Source organism: Panicum virgatum, chromosome 7N (genome assembly GCF_016808335.1).
Source record: "Panicum virgatum strain AP13 chromosome 7N, P.virgatum_v5, whole genome shotgun sequence".
NCBI classification, from domain to species: domain Eukaryota; kingdom Viridiplantae; phylum Streptophyta; class Magnoliopsida; order Poales; family Poaceae; genus Panicum; species Panicum virgatum.
In genome coordinates this window covers 43,938,597-43,950,808 of record NC_053151.1, presented here as the reverse complement: position 1 = coordinate 43,950,808, position 12,212 = coordinate 43,938,597, and the positions used below count along the sequence as shown (strand labels likewise).

The following is a 12,212-nucleotide window of genomic DNA, read 5'->3' as shown; positions in this document are numbered from 1 at the left end:
ATCCGGCCCTACCCACTTTTTGCAGAAAAGTTGGTAACGGTTCTCAATTTTTCCCTAGCCTATATAAGGGGGAGCCTCGGGTCTCTTCACTGCCTTTTGAACCCTTAGACATCAGAGGCCACCCCATGAGCTGAGTGAACACATCCACAACTTGAGATCAAGCAATTCAACAAGAAATCAATCAATTGCAAGAGTGCAAGTGTGCTAGAACCTTAGGGCCAACTGAGTGATGGTCAAGTGAGGGCTTTGAGCCTGTTACTCTTGGTGTTTGACGACACCTAGCCGGTCTTGGTGGTCGGAGGCTCTTGGTGAGCTCTTGGAGTTTGTGGGAGCCCCAAGAAGAAGAAATTGTACACGGTTTGAAGCCCGCCGTTCCGGAGATGGAGAAAGGGTATTCTTAGTGGATACTTGCTCTTTGTGATGCAAGGGAGCGATACCCTTTGTGGGTGCTCCAACGTGGACTAGGGGGGAGCGTCAACTCCTCGATACCACGGGAAAAAATCCGGTTGTCTCTTGTCCATTCTCATTTACTTTCAAGCAATTTACTTAGTTGTTTTTCAGTTCTTGCACCTTGCTTGTTTGTTTGAGACTAGGACTTGCTTGTTAGTTTGCTTCAATTTGGGCTAGCCTTTGCATGTTAGTGTGATCCCTCCTAGGAAAATGGCTTTGTTAGTATGGTTACCTACTTAGTTTCTTCATGTTAGTGTGCTCTAGACTTTAGGTCTTTGAACTATAGGCTTGGGCAACACTAGTGATAGGCTAAGGACTTGGTAGAAATTTAAAAAGTCCCAATTCATCCCCCTTCTTGGGCCACGGTCCTTTCAATACCTGATGATTAGCACCGAATTTCATTTTGGCGTGTTGACTTGGCCTCTGCATGACTACATCTCATCAATGTTATCTAAAGTTTCAAGCATTCCATGTATACGGATCGACCTACAAGCTAATAAGTAGCTATTTGTGTACCTTTAAATGTGATGCTAGCTAGGGATTACTGTATTTTGAATGGTGATTACCACAGCTCAGCAGCGGGATCCTATGCTGTTAGCGGTTTGTATTTGTCACTGCCAAAAGACGTTAGCAGCAGCCACTTTGCCAGTTCGATCTTCTTCAGCCATGAGCCCGTGATACTTTGAACTGGATCTCCACGAGGGGGGCTTCCTACCAAGAGGCAGGAAAGCATGTGTCTCTCAGGACGCATTGCCTGTCGATCAGCCCTCAGCTCATTGACCGTATACATCACCACCACCGCAGAGATATCGTGTTCCTACAAAAACAAAAAATCTCCATCACTCGATCACACACCCTCAACTCCGATCCACACATGGACCATACCTTAAACGCTGCCATTAAGCTAGCCAAGCGAAAAAGAAAACTGCTACTTGTGGCGCGTGGAACCCTAAGTCAGCCGCGACCTTTTCTCTGTCCTCCAATCCTCTTTGCAACAAGTTGCATGATGAGCGCATGCGATTAGCGTAAACAACACTAAACACACAGGTGCCTTGGCCCTGTTTGGATCCATGGGTTAGAGTTAGACTGGGTTAGATTGGGGTCATCTAACCCAAAAGTATCCAAACATGGTGGGTTAGAGTGGGTTAGATGCATCTAACCCACCCCAAAAAACTATTCCCTCTAAGGGGTGCTTATTTGGGTTAGAGTGGTGGGCCCTATGTTTTTTCCAAACCGGATCCAACTGTGGTCGCTGGCAACTTGGCACCCTCTCCCCTCCCGACCTCCTCGCGACTTGGATCTGTGCGCCACCACCCCCTCGACGCCCACCGCCCCTCCGAGCGCCACCACGTCCGCCCACCGCCGCGTCTGAGCGGCTCCCCGGCGCAGCCCCCGTCCGAGCAGCTCCCTGATGCGTCCCCCCGACCAAGCACCCCCCCGAGGCCCCGACCGGCGCGGCCTCACGCCCGAGTGGCCCGCCGACCGCCCCCCGTCAGAAGCTCCGTGTCCAGGGAATAGAGCGCTCTATTCCGGCGGGGCCGCAACGCGCGAGGATGCGGTCCTCCGGGAGTCGCTGCTGGAGCAGCCGGCCGCGGCCGCGGCAGAGGGCGGCGTGCCCAAGGGGTACTTCGCGGTGTACGCCGGGGAGGAGTCCCAGCGGTTCGTCGTGCCCACGGGGTACCTCCGGGAGCCAGCGTTTCGGGACCTCATGGGGCGCGCCGCCGCCGAGTTTGGCTTCACGCAGGCCGGCGGCGCGTGCCGTGCACCCAGGATGATTTCAAGGGTGCAAGTAAATTAAAGCAGCCACATGATTTGAGGAGCAAGAGGCCAGATCTAGCCAAATTATTGAAAAAGTGTCTTTAATCTAACTCTAACCCTTGCATCCAAACACCACTTAGGTTAGAGTTAGTTCAGAGTTAGTCTAGAGCTAAAAACTAATTCTAACTTACCAAGTTAGAGTATCCAAACAGTGCCCTTGTTGCTAAGCAGATTTGAGCTCCCGGCCGCGAGCGCCTGTAGATAAGCATGGGGAGGCGCGAGAGGCATGTGGAGCTCGCACATGGCGAAAATTAAATGGGACCGATGGCCCGTGGTTTAGCTTAGCCAGAGGAAGAAGATAGGGACGAGCCTTTGCTTCGGCTGAGAGGCATTTCGGTTCCATGGATCCGCCCGGCCCCTCGCCCTAATTTCTGCTCCTCGGAGTGAGCTCACTCCCGCATCCCCCTCGGGCCCTCCCAAATCTTTCGAATCGCAGGAAGGGGCGAATTGTAAATTCTCCCGTGGGCCTACCCAAGTCCTCATGGAAGAACAGAAATTCACGGGCCAAAAAGTTGGGCCATAAAAAATAGTTGGACACGGCTGGAGTTGTTTTTCGTTACCGGGCTTTACACATTAGGGCCGTGGCCCCTGGCCTGTCGTATGCTCCGCGACCCAGAGGTGACACGCCACGACCCAACACGACGCGTGTCGTGCTGGGACGGAGACGGACCGAACCCTCACCACCCGCTCTCGGCCGCTCCCCAGTCCCCACCCCAGTCGCGTCGCCATCCGCAGGTCACGTGAAAAGCAGCGCCCGCAAGAAGAGCAAGCGCGGAGCCGAAAAAGGCGGAGAAACTGCTTGAACTGGACGCGACCCGAGTCCAAACCACGCCGCACCGCACCGCCGCCGCCTCTCTCGCTCCCCTCGTCTCCCGACTCCCGCCCGCACGCCGGCGCCGAGCGCGCGGAGGCGAGCATGCATCACGACCCCAACCCCTTCGACGAGGGCAGCGCCAACGACAACCCGTTCTCCGTGAGCCCTCAAAACCATTTCCCTCTTCCTCGGAAATTTTGGCTGCCCACCTCGGCGGTTTGGTAGATCTGGGGGTTTCGGGTGAGTGTCTGACGAGCCGTCGCTGTTTGCGTGGTAGAATGGAGGAGGCGGAGGCGGCAAGCAGCAGTATGGGTTCCGGCCGACCGAGCCCGTCGGCTTCGGGGGCGCCGGCAGGGGCGACGCCGTCGTCGACGTCCCGCTAGACAACATGGGGGTAAGGCGCTTCGTTCGTACGCTGCTCCCATTTTTCCCTCGGTGGTTATTCGCGTGCTAATCCGAGTGTTTTTTTTTGGGGGCGGTGTGGGTGCGCAATGCAGGACTCCAAGGGCAAGGCGAGGGAGCTCTCGTCGTGGGAATCAGATTTGAAGCGGCGAGAGGCGGTGGGGCTTTTGCCTTCCATTTCCACTTTTGAACTTTTATTAGTTGATGTTTGACTCGGTGTGTCTCATGGCATGTGTTTTGTGCTTGTAGGATATCAAGAGAAGGGAGGAGGCGTTGAAGAATGGTGCGTAGGAGTTTAGTTGCTGCTTTGTGCTTTCTGTGATTTCGAGTTATCAGTTGGTTTTAACTGATCATCTGCGTTTTCTATCTTTTGCTTAATGCAGCTGGAGTGCCGATGGAGGAGAAGAACTGGCCTCCATTCTTCCCGATCATCCACCATGATATTGCCAATGAGATACCAGCCAATGTGCAGAGGTTGCAGTATCTTGCATTTGCAAGCTGGCTTGGTATGTTTGCATTTTATTGCATCAGTGATATACTAGTAGTAAGTTGTAGTCTTTGCTAGGTAGAGCAGAATCATGCTATTATGCTACTAGATATGCTGTATTTCAAAGACGCTAGCATCAATTGCTCATGATAGATTTAGTTTTCGGTTAATGCAAGTTGCAGGAATTGTGCTTTGCCTGTCGTGGAATTTCATTGCTGTTATAGTCTGCTGGATCAAGGAGGGAGGTGTGTTTTTTGGTTCTCTGGTAATGCTTGTGTTCTCTTTGTACAAGACTTGCACTGAATAGTTGGTATCTCTGTCCTTGCAGATTCAAAACTGTTTTTCCTTGCAACTATCTATGCTTTGCTTGGAATTCCCCTGTCATATTTGATATGGTACAGGCCCCTCTATCGTGCAATGAGGTATGCTACAACCATTCTCACCACTCTTCACGATGGATGGATTTGCAAAGGCATTAATCATGCATTTACGTCTGTTTACTACCTTCCATCTGCATTTTTCTAAGCAACTGCTTTGCATGTCTACTCTATTCAGACCTGCATAGCATAGTCACTGCTTTCATTTTGTATATCCTCGAGGTTGTGAGGGGTGGGTAGTATATTTGTCCCAATTATAGTTAGACACTGCTCTTAGATGTGGCTCAAATTCCTGCGGTGCTTAAAACATTACTTGGATGTAGCTATGATATATGTTTTTGGAATCATGGTCCTTTTGTGTTTGACTCTTTGTCCTTTTAAATTGTTAAACAGGACTAACAGTGCTTTCAGTTTCGGATGGTTTTTCCTCTGTTACCTGGTAAGATCTAGCTAGATACTTTATTTGGCAATCATAAGACATTTGAATTGAACTGCTTCAAGAGTTATCACTTCTCAGTTCTCACACACATCATATAATTTATTTTCAATAATACTTGGTGCAGATACACTTTGGTTTTTGCATAATTGCTGCCATTGCTCCACCCATTGTATTTCATGGGAAATCATTAACGTAAGTTCCCACTGCTGTATACTGACCAGTCATTGTTATATTTAATTTTCATTGCATCGGTATACAGTGGTAGAATTCTTGTTGGTGGCTTCATAATCTTGGAATTTCCTGCGTAAAATATACAACCCTTAAAATTTTAAACTGGATGTCTTCATCTGCAAGATATGAAATGGGATGGCTGTTTTCATTCTCTTCAAAAAAGATATGTTTGATAATGTACCAGTTGAATGTTAATATCCCTGGTGATCCTATATGCCATTTTCCGTTTTATTTAACCAGCAAATCTGCTCTTATTGATAATGGATATCTTCTGCTCTTAATTTACCTGTCTGCTTTGGAAATGTTCTGTTTCATCTAATGCAAAACCTTTTCCTTCCTATTTCAGCGGTATACTGGCTGCGATCGACACCTTCTCTGAGCATATCATAATTGGGGTAAGCTGAACATTACCTTTTGACTTTTGTTCACAGCTCTAGCCCTGTCCATACCTTTTGTTCACAGCTCTAGCCCTGTCCCTGTGAATGCTGGGCAAAGTTTGCCTTCCATTTTCATGTGTCAGGTTTTCTGAAGTAACTTTCAGATGTTTTGGGGCATTAAGAATGAATGTTTTCCTCTTGCAGATCTTCTACTTTGTGGGGTTTGGGCTGTTCTGTTTGGAGACGCTGCTGAGCATTGCAGTTCTTCAGGTCTAAAATAAAATCCTCTTATTCTGAGCAATCAACATTCTCATTCATTCCTGCTTTTTCCCTTGGTGTGTATGCATACTAGGAAATGGTCCATTCACAGCGTGCTAAATAAATAAAGTATTTTGGACAATAACTTCATGAGTGTTGTACAAGTCTAAGAATTATGTTTTATATATCTGTATCTGCACAGTTAAGTAGTTTTATTATAAATTAGGAAAGGACGTTTGATTTCCCCTCTATAGTTTCACAGTATCACTTCATTGAAAAACACATGACATTGTTACTGACTTGTTAGCATCTGAATGCTAAACAATATCTTCTGATGTGCCATGCTGTTCTTGTTAGCGTCTGAATGCTAAACAATATCTTCTGATTTGCCATGCTGTTCTTTGCATAGAAGATATATTAATCAAGGTTCAAAAAATCGCTACGCAGCTGTGCGTGCCCTCGAGCACGGTAAAAGAGTAATCGTGAATAATCGTGATTAATCGTTTGTACTAATATTGCCAAAAAAATAAAAAAGGAGGTTTTCAAGAGGTCTTACACCAGTAATTTCTTTCCTCTGGCCATCTTCTTTGCTGGACAGCAACTGTACCTACAGGCTAGAGGCTACAACATTGCAGATTTGCAGAGCACAAGAACATGTATAAGATATTCAGAGCACAAGCACAGTCTACAGCAATCAGCAAAGTACATGAACAATCCTACAGGCTAGAGGCTACAGCATTGCAGAGCACAAGAACATGTATAATCACTAATCAGTTAACCACTGAACCACAAGAACAGATAGAAATACTGAAATAGGCTTAGTATAGTACAGTCCATAGAGAGGAACAGAGGATTACCTGAATGGCTGTTGGCTGAATACCAAGGGGGGCGGCGGACAGGCAGGCAGGGAGGGACGGCCGCGGCGGACTACCACGGTGGAGTCAGGGGTGGAGAGGGGGAGGCACGGCCGCGGGCTGCGGCTGACCTTTCCCTACCGTGGACTGCAGACCAGAACAGCGCGGCGGACGGCGCAGGGAGGCGCGGACTGCAGAGGCGGGGAAGACGGCGCGGGGAGGCGTGGACTGCAGAGGTGGGGAAGCAGAGCCGCGGCGGACCGGAACGGCACGGCGGACGGCGCAGGGAGGCGCGGCGGAGGCGCGGACGGCGCAGGGAGGCGCGGCTGACGTCCGGATGAGCAGGGAGGCGTGGTGGACGAGCAAATGCGGCGGCTATGGATTGGGAAGGGCGCGACAGAGAGGTAACCCGACGGACCCGCGCCAATCTTTCCCGCCACGCGTGATTCTTTCCTGCCCGCTTTCGCGCCGCGCCGCGCGCCAATCTTGACCCCGCTTCCCGCTTTCGCGCCCGTGGGAACCGCGCGAACGATTTTCGACCGGTTACGCGCGCGTTTCTAGCGATTACACGAGGCCGCGCGATTACACGCTCGATTAAACGCGTCCAGCGATTAAATGCTCGATTAAGTTGTAATCGACGTGTTTACCCGGCGTGCAACGCATAATCGCGATTAATCTTGCGATTAATCGTGATTTCTTGAACCTTGATATTAATGATCCTAAGAATTTGTTGCATCAGAAGTAACTCCAATATGAATGTCATGATGTTTAATTGCTTTTGCTTTTCATTATTATTACATGTTTTTCCTCTCAATACAAAGATACACAGCTCTCCTGTGTGTTCGAGAAAAAAAAATATTATTACATGTTTTGGCTGTCTCTTCTGAAGCATGTAATACACAGTGCTAATGCTAAACATTTGCTATTTGTGTTATGGATGCAGAGAGTGTACATGTACTTCAGAGGGAACAAGTGATGCCAGCCATGATTGAAAACTACATTTGTCAAAAAAATGTGGTGGAGAATTACTTATGCATGCTAGTAGCACCTGTTTGTGCGACGGTTTTGTGCATACCTGCCAAATACACGTTGAGTCTCGCGTTTTAGTATGTCAGTGGTGGTGTGCTTTTTTAAGCTGGTATGGAGTAGGATGGTAGCCCTGTCATTATAGGTTGGCTTGCCGAACGGGGTGTTTTATTTGTTCATTAGCTATGCCCATATTTCATCTAGTTAATGTAGTCTCAAGTTTGCCATGTTGGCGACCGTTATGGGCTTATGGCATGCAGTACTATTTATTCTTGAAACGCAGAAGAGAACTGCCCTATGGGCTGAATTCTTACATTCTATCGTGCCTGACAACCAATATTGATTTTTTCAAGCAAAATTTTGTGGTATGTACATGGTGCATAGCAAAGTTTTCTGCCAGTACTGTTGCGATGTTATTTGGTTTATCCGAATCGCTATAGTACCCTGGACCTGAAGTTCCTTTGCTGTATGTTGTTACGGTGGTTTGCTGAATGTTGTTAACATGGTTGTCGCAAGCCAAACCGCTTGTCTGTTTACCAACTTCCCATGGACTCGACACTCGAGGCTTCACGGTGGTTCGTTGACTTGTACCCGTGTTCAACTGAAGAAAACATCTCCAATCCTGACAGAAACTTCACCTCGCCTCGTGGGTTGGCCGGTCTGATACCTTGGGCTCTCTCTTGTTGCACTGGCAGTTGTGGCGCCGGTACAGGACGTACCAAATTCTGCAGTCCATTTCAAACAGCTATTGTTGAAAATCAAATTCGTCGACTTGATTATTTATTTATCTTGGCCATCTTTGACTACACTATATGCATATCCTGTGACCCCAATAGTTATTTTATTTTTGAAAGGTGACCCCAAGAATTGTTACCTGTGAGTGACTGTTTTTTATTTTTGAAAGGTGACCCCAACAATTGTTACCTGTGAGGTATGGATCCAAGTGGTAAAGTAGAATTATTCCTTTAGTAAATAAACATGTGAATGCATCATATGCAGTATCAAAACTGATTTGGAATATGTATACCTCCTGTTCTGTTTGCTTTTGAATATCAATGTGGTGTTGGACAAGATCTTATTATCTAGGAACTGCAAGTTCGTCGATTTCACTTTTCTTGACGCCTTTGTGAAGCAGGCAAGTTGCTGGCCTATGCCTAGTTCTGTGCAAGCATAATCGGTTGCATTTTAAAACCTGAGCTGACACATTTCAAAACAAAAACTGAGTTGACTGACTCCATGCTTTCGCTATCAGTTCACATACAAATTGGCCGCATCAGACTTGACAGTACTCTGAACATGAAACAATCAAATTGGCCGCATCAGACTTGACAGTACTCTGAACATGAAACAATCATTTGCAGTCGGGGAATTCGTCCCCTTCAGAATTCAGTCTTTCATGAATCATATAAGCTCTATCAGAGTCCACAAAGCTATCAAGCTGCAAGATTACAAGAACATGCCGCGAGCCCGCGATCTAGCGAGCAACCTTGCCACAAGGAGAGAAGCTCTGAAAGAGATGTTGAAATCAGACCAATCTGAGCTGAAGTTTAGCACGAATCTGTTTCGAAGCAGAACAAAACTAAAGGAGGAGAACAGCTTGAGACGTTGCTGAAGCTTGAAGCTGAGCAGGTTTCTTCAAGTTCAAGACCAGCAAGGTCTTTGTCTCCGTCTGAAAAACTGCACACGCAACACTGTAGCTGCGGGTGAATAGAGTGGCGTTCGTGTATATTAATGAAGGACGGTAGAACGCGAAGAGTGGCATGCGTTCCCTGTGTTTCGATCTTCATTCCTGAACCAATGAAGCAATGCTCTTTCTCCCCCCTTTTCGTTTTTTTTTTTTTTTTTTTGCCAAGAGCATCTTCGTCTCCACGGCGCTCCATGGCGGCTGACTGGTTGGTGGACGCCACGGAACACCGACCCGACCTGAATGGTGTCAGCACGGCATCCAGATTCGCAGCTACCGTCGTCGGTAAGGCAGTCGACTGACGAGGCGTGCGCTGCAGGCTCGGACGGGATCCCTCGTCGGCGGCGACGGCGATGAGCGAGCAGCGGAGGAGAGAGCTTGGCCGCGGGCTCGCTGTTGTGCTTAATGATCCTGGGCTATGGGCCTCCGCAAACGAAAAAACTGGAGTCCGGCAATTGGGCCTCCGGTTGGCCCAGAAACCTCTACATACGCGAGGTACTAAAATTAAATCGCAGCCCTTCCTTCTGGGTTTGACGGTTTAGATGACCTAAGGCATGGACGGTAATTAAATACCGTCCACCCTTGGACTGGATGCCGTTGCCTCGCCACCGCGCTCACCCAGTTCGACACCGCCGTCGTGCTGCTGCTCGCCTCGCCGGCGGCAACACCGTCATGTAGAGGCGCAACTTACCCGTCCTTGTTCTTCCCTGCATCTTGAATCACCGTCTCGGCGGCGCGGCGCCACCATCTCCGCATCGGACCGGACCCTCCCCTCCACGCGTCGCGCGCGCACAGCAGGCGGCCGGCCGTCGCCATCCTCGCGTCGCGGGCTCCCGCCACCTTCCCTGCCATCAGCCCGTCACCAATGGAGATTGGAGAGGAGTTGACTGAAACGTTACCTAACCAGCTGCCCCCTGCCCTCGCATTCTCATCGCCACCGCGCGCTTCATGTTCACCGCCGCGGCCTGCCTGGGCCTCCGGGAACGGCCTTGACTATGGTGACCGCGTCAACGTCTTTGTGAATCAGGCAAGTCGCTGGTATGATGCATTCATGCCGAGGTCTGTGCAAGCATAAACTCGGTTGCATTGTAAAACCTGAGCTAGACATGTTGAAAACAAAAACTGAGCTGACCGACTCTATGCTATCGCTATCAGTTCACATACAAATTTGGCCGCGTGAGACTTGACAATACGCTCAACATGAAGAAATCATCTGCAGTCAAGGAATTTGCCCCTTCAGAGTTCAGTCTTTCAGGAATCATATAAGCTCTGTCCGAATCCACGAATCTGTCAAGATGCAAGAACATGCCGCGATCTAGCGAGCAACCTTGGCACAAGGAAAGAACCTCTGAAGGAGAACAGCTTCAGACTTTGCTGGAGCTTGAAGGTTGAAGCTGAGCAGGACTATTCACGGCCAGCAAGGCCTTTGTCTCTGTCTGAAACTCTGAATAGAGTGAATAGAGTGGTGTTCGTGTATATCAATGAAGGACGGTAGAACGCGAAGAGTGGCCTGTGTTTCGATCTTCATTCTTGAACAACTGAAGTAAAGCTCCTCTCCCCCCTTTTCGTTTTTGCCGAGAACATCTTCGTCTCCATCAGCTCCATGGTGCTTGACTGGCATGGTTGGTGCACCGAACACCGATCCGACCTGAATGGTGTCAGCATCCAGATTCGCAGCTACAGTCGTCACCTCGTCGGTAAGAGCAGTCCACTGACGAGGTGTGCGCTGCGGGCCCGGACGGAATCCTCGTCGGCGGCGACGGGCGACGGCAACGAGCGAGCAGCGGAGGAGCTTGTTCGCCGCCACGAAATAATTGCAAGCCGCGGGCTCGCTGCTGTGCTGAATGATCCTGGGCTATGGGCCTCCGCAAAAAAAAACGGAGTCCGGTAATTGGCCCTCCGGTTGGCCCAGAAGCATCTCGTACGCGAGGTCACCATATTAAATCGCGGCCGTTCCTTCTAGGTTCGACGGTTCAGATAACTTAAGGCCTGGACGGTAATTGAAATACCTTCCACATCGGACTGAATGCCGCTGCCCGCTGGACGTCCTCGCAGCCGCGCTCGCCCAGTTCGACGCCGCCGTCGCGCTGCCGGCCTGCCGCTAGCCTCGCCGGTGGCAACTTACGCGTAGTTGCTCTCCCTGCACCTTGAATCACCGTCTCGGCGGCGCGGCGCCACCATCTCGGCGTTTTTTTGGACCGGACCCTGACCCTCGCTTCCCTTCCCGCGTCGCGTGCGCACAGCAGGCAGCCGGCCGTCGCCACCGTCGCGTCGCGGGCTCGCGGCCACCTTCTCTGCCGGCATCAATGGAGAGGAGTTGATTGAAACGTTACCTAACCAGCTACCCTCGCATTCTCATCACCGCAGCGCGCTTCAAGTTCACCGCCACGGCCTGCTGGGTGTAGTGTCCAGACGGCGATGGCTACTGGGAGAATCTGGGAAGCGGGTTCGGAAGGTAGAAGGAGGAATGGAAGAGGGTTCGAGGGAGGATAAGCACCGAGGGAGGAGGAGAACTCGGGAAGGAGAGGGAGATTCAGTTAGGATAGTTTTCCTTCATGTTTTTCCATAGCTCCACCCTAGCGAATCCGAGTACATATAAGCAACGAAGCTGGGCTACACGTGCCCGATAACGGCCCAAGGCCCATTCTGAAAATTACAACCCATGATTAAAGAAACGACTAATCCTGTGTCTTGCCATCGACCGTGACAATGCCTCTGCCTTGAGTACCAGCCGGTCCCCAGGCTGGTGCAGTAGGAAACTTTTCCTTCAGCACATAGTAGTCTTCCCAGGTCGCCATCTGGAGAGGCAGACCGCTCCACTTGATCTTCACCTGTGTAACAGCCGAACTCCCCTTCTTGACCAGACGACGGTCAAGAATGAGTTCAGGAAAGACATCCATAGTATCTAGGTTAGGAATGACACTAACATCATCAAATACTGGAGTAAAGTCAGGTACCGAGGGCTTCAATTGAGAAACATGGAACACCGGGTGGA

General features: G+C 49.7%; 2 protein-coding genes across 2 annotated transcripts; both read left to right on the top strand.

The window, feature by feature from the left end:
• The first annotated feature begins 1,861 nt into the window (after nt 1-1,861).
• LOC120681306 (auxin-induced protein 6B-like) lies at nt 1,862-2,248 on the top strand. The gene has a single exon (XM_039962815.1). It carries the CDS (start codon nt 1,862-1,864, stop codon nt 2,246-2,248), a length of 387 nt encoding a protein of 128 aa, XP_039818749.1.
• Nucleotides 2,249-2,994: 746 nt separating this feature from the next.
• LOC120682548 (secretory carrier-associated membrane protein 6) lies at nt 2,995-7,848 on the top strand. The gene is made up of 12 exons (XM_039964508.1): nt 2,995-3,241; nt 3,360-3,476; nt 3,580-3,642; nt 3,734-3,767; nt 3,868-3,990; nt 4,154-4,216; nt 4,300-4,393; nt 4,742-4,787; nt 4,912-4,979; nt 5,365-5,413; nt 5,600-5,665; nt 7,451-7,848. Exons 1-12 carry the CDS (start codon nt 3,185-3,187, stop codon nt 7,481-7,483), a joined length of 813 nt encoding a protein of 270 aa, XP_039820442.1. The 5' UTR covers nt 2,995-3,184; the 3' UTR covers nt 7,484-7,848.
• Nucleotides 7,849-12,212: the final 4,364 nt, after the last annotated feature.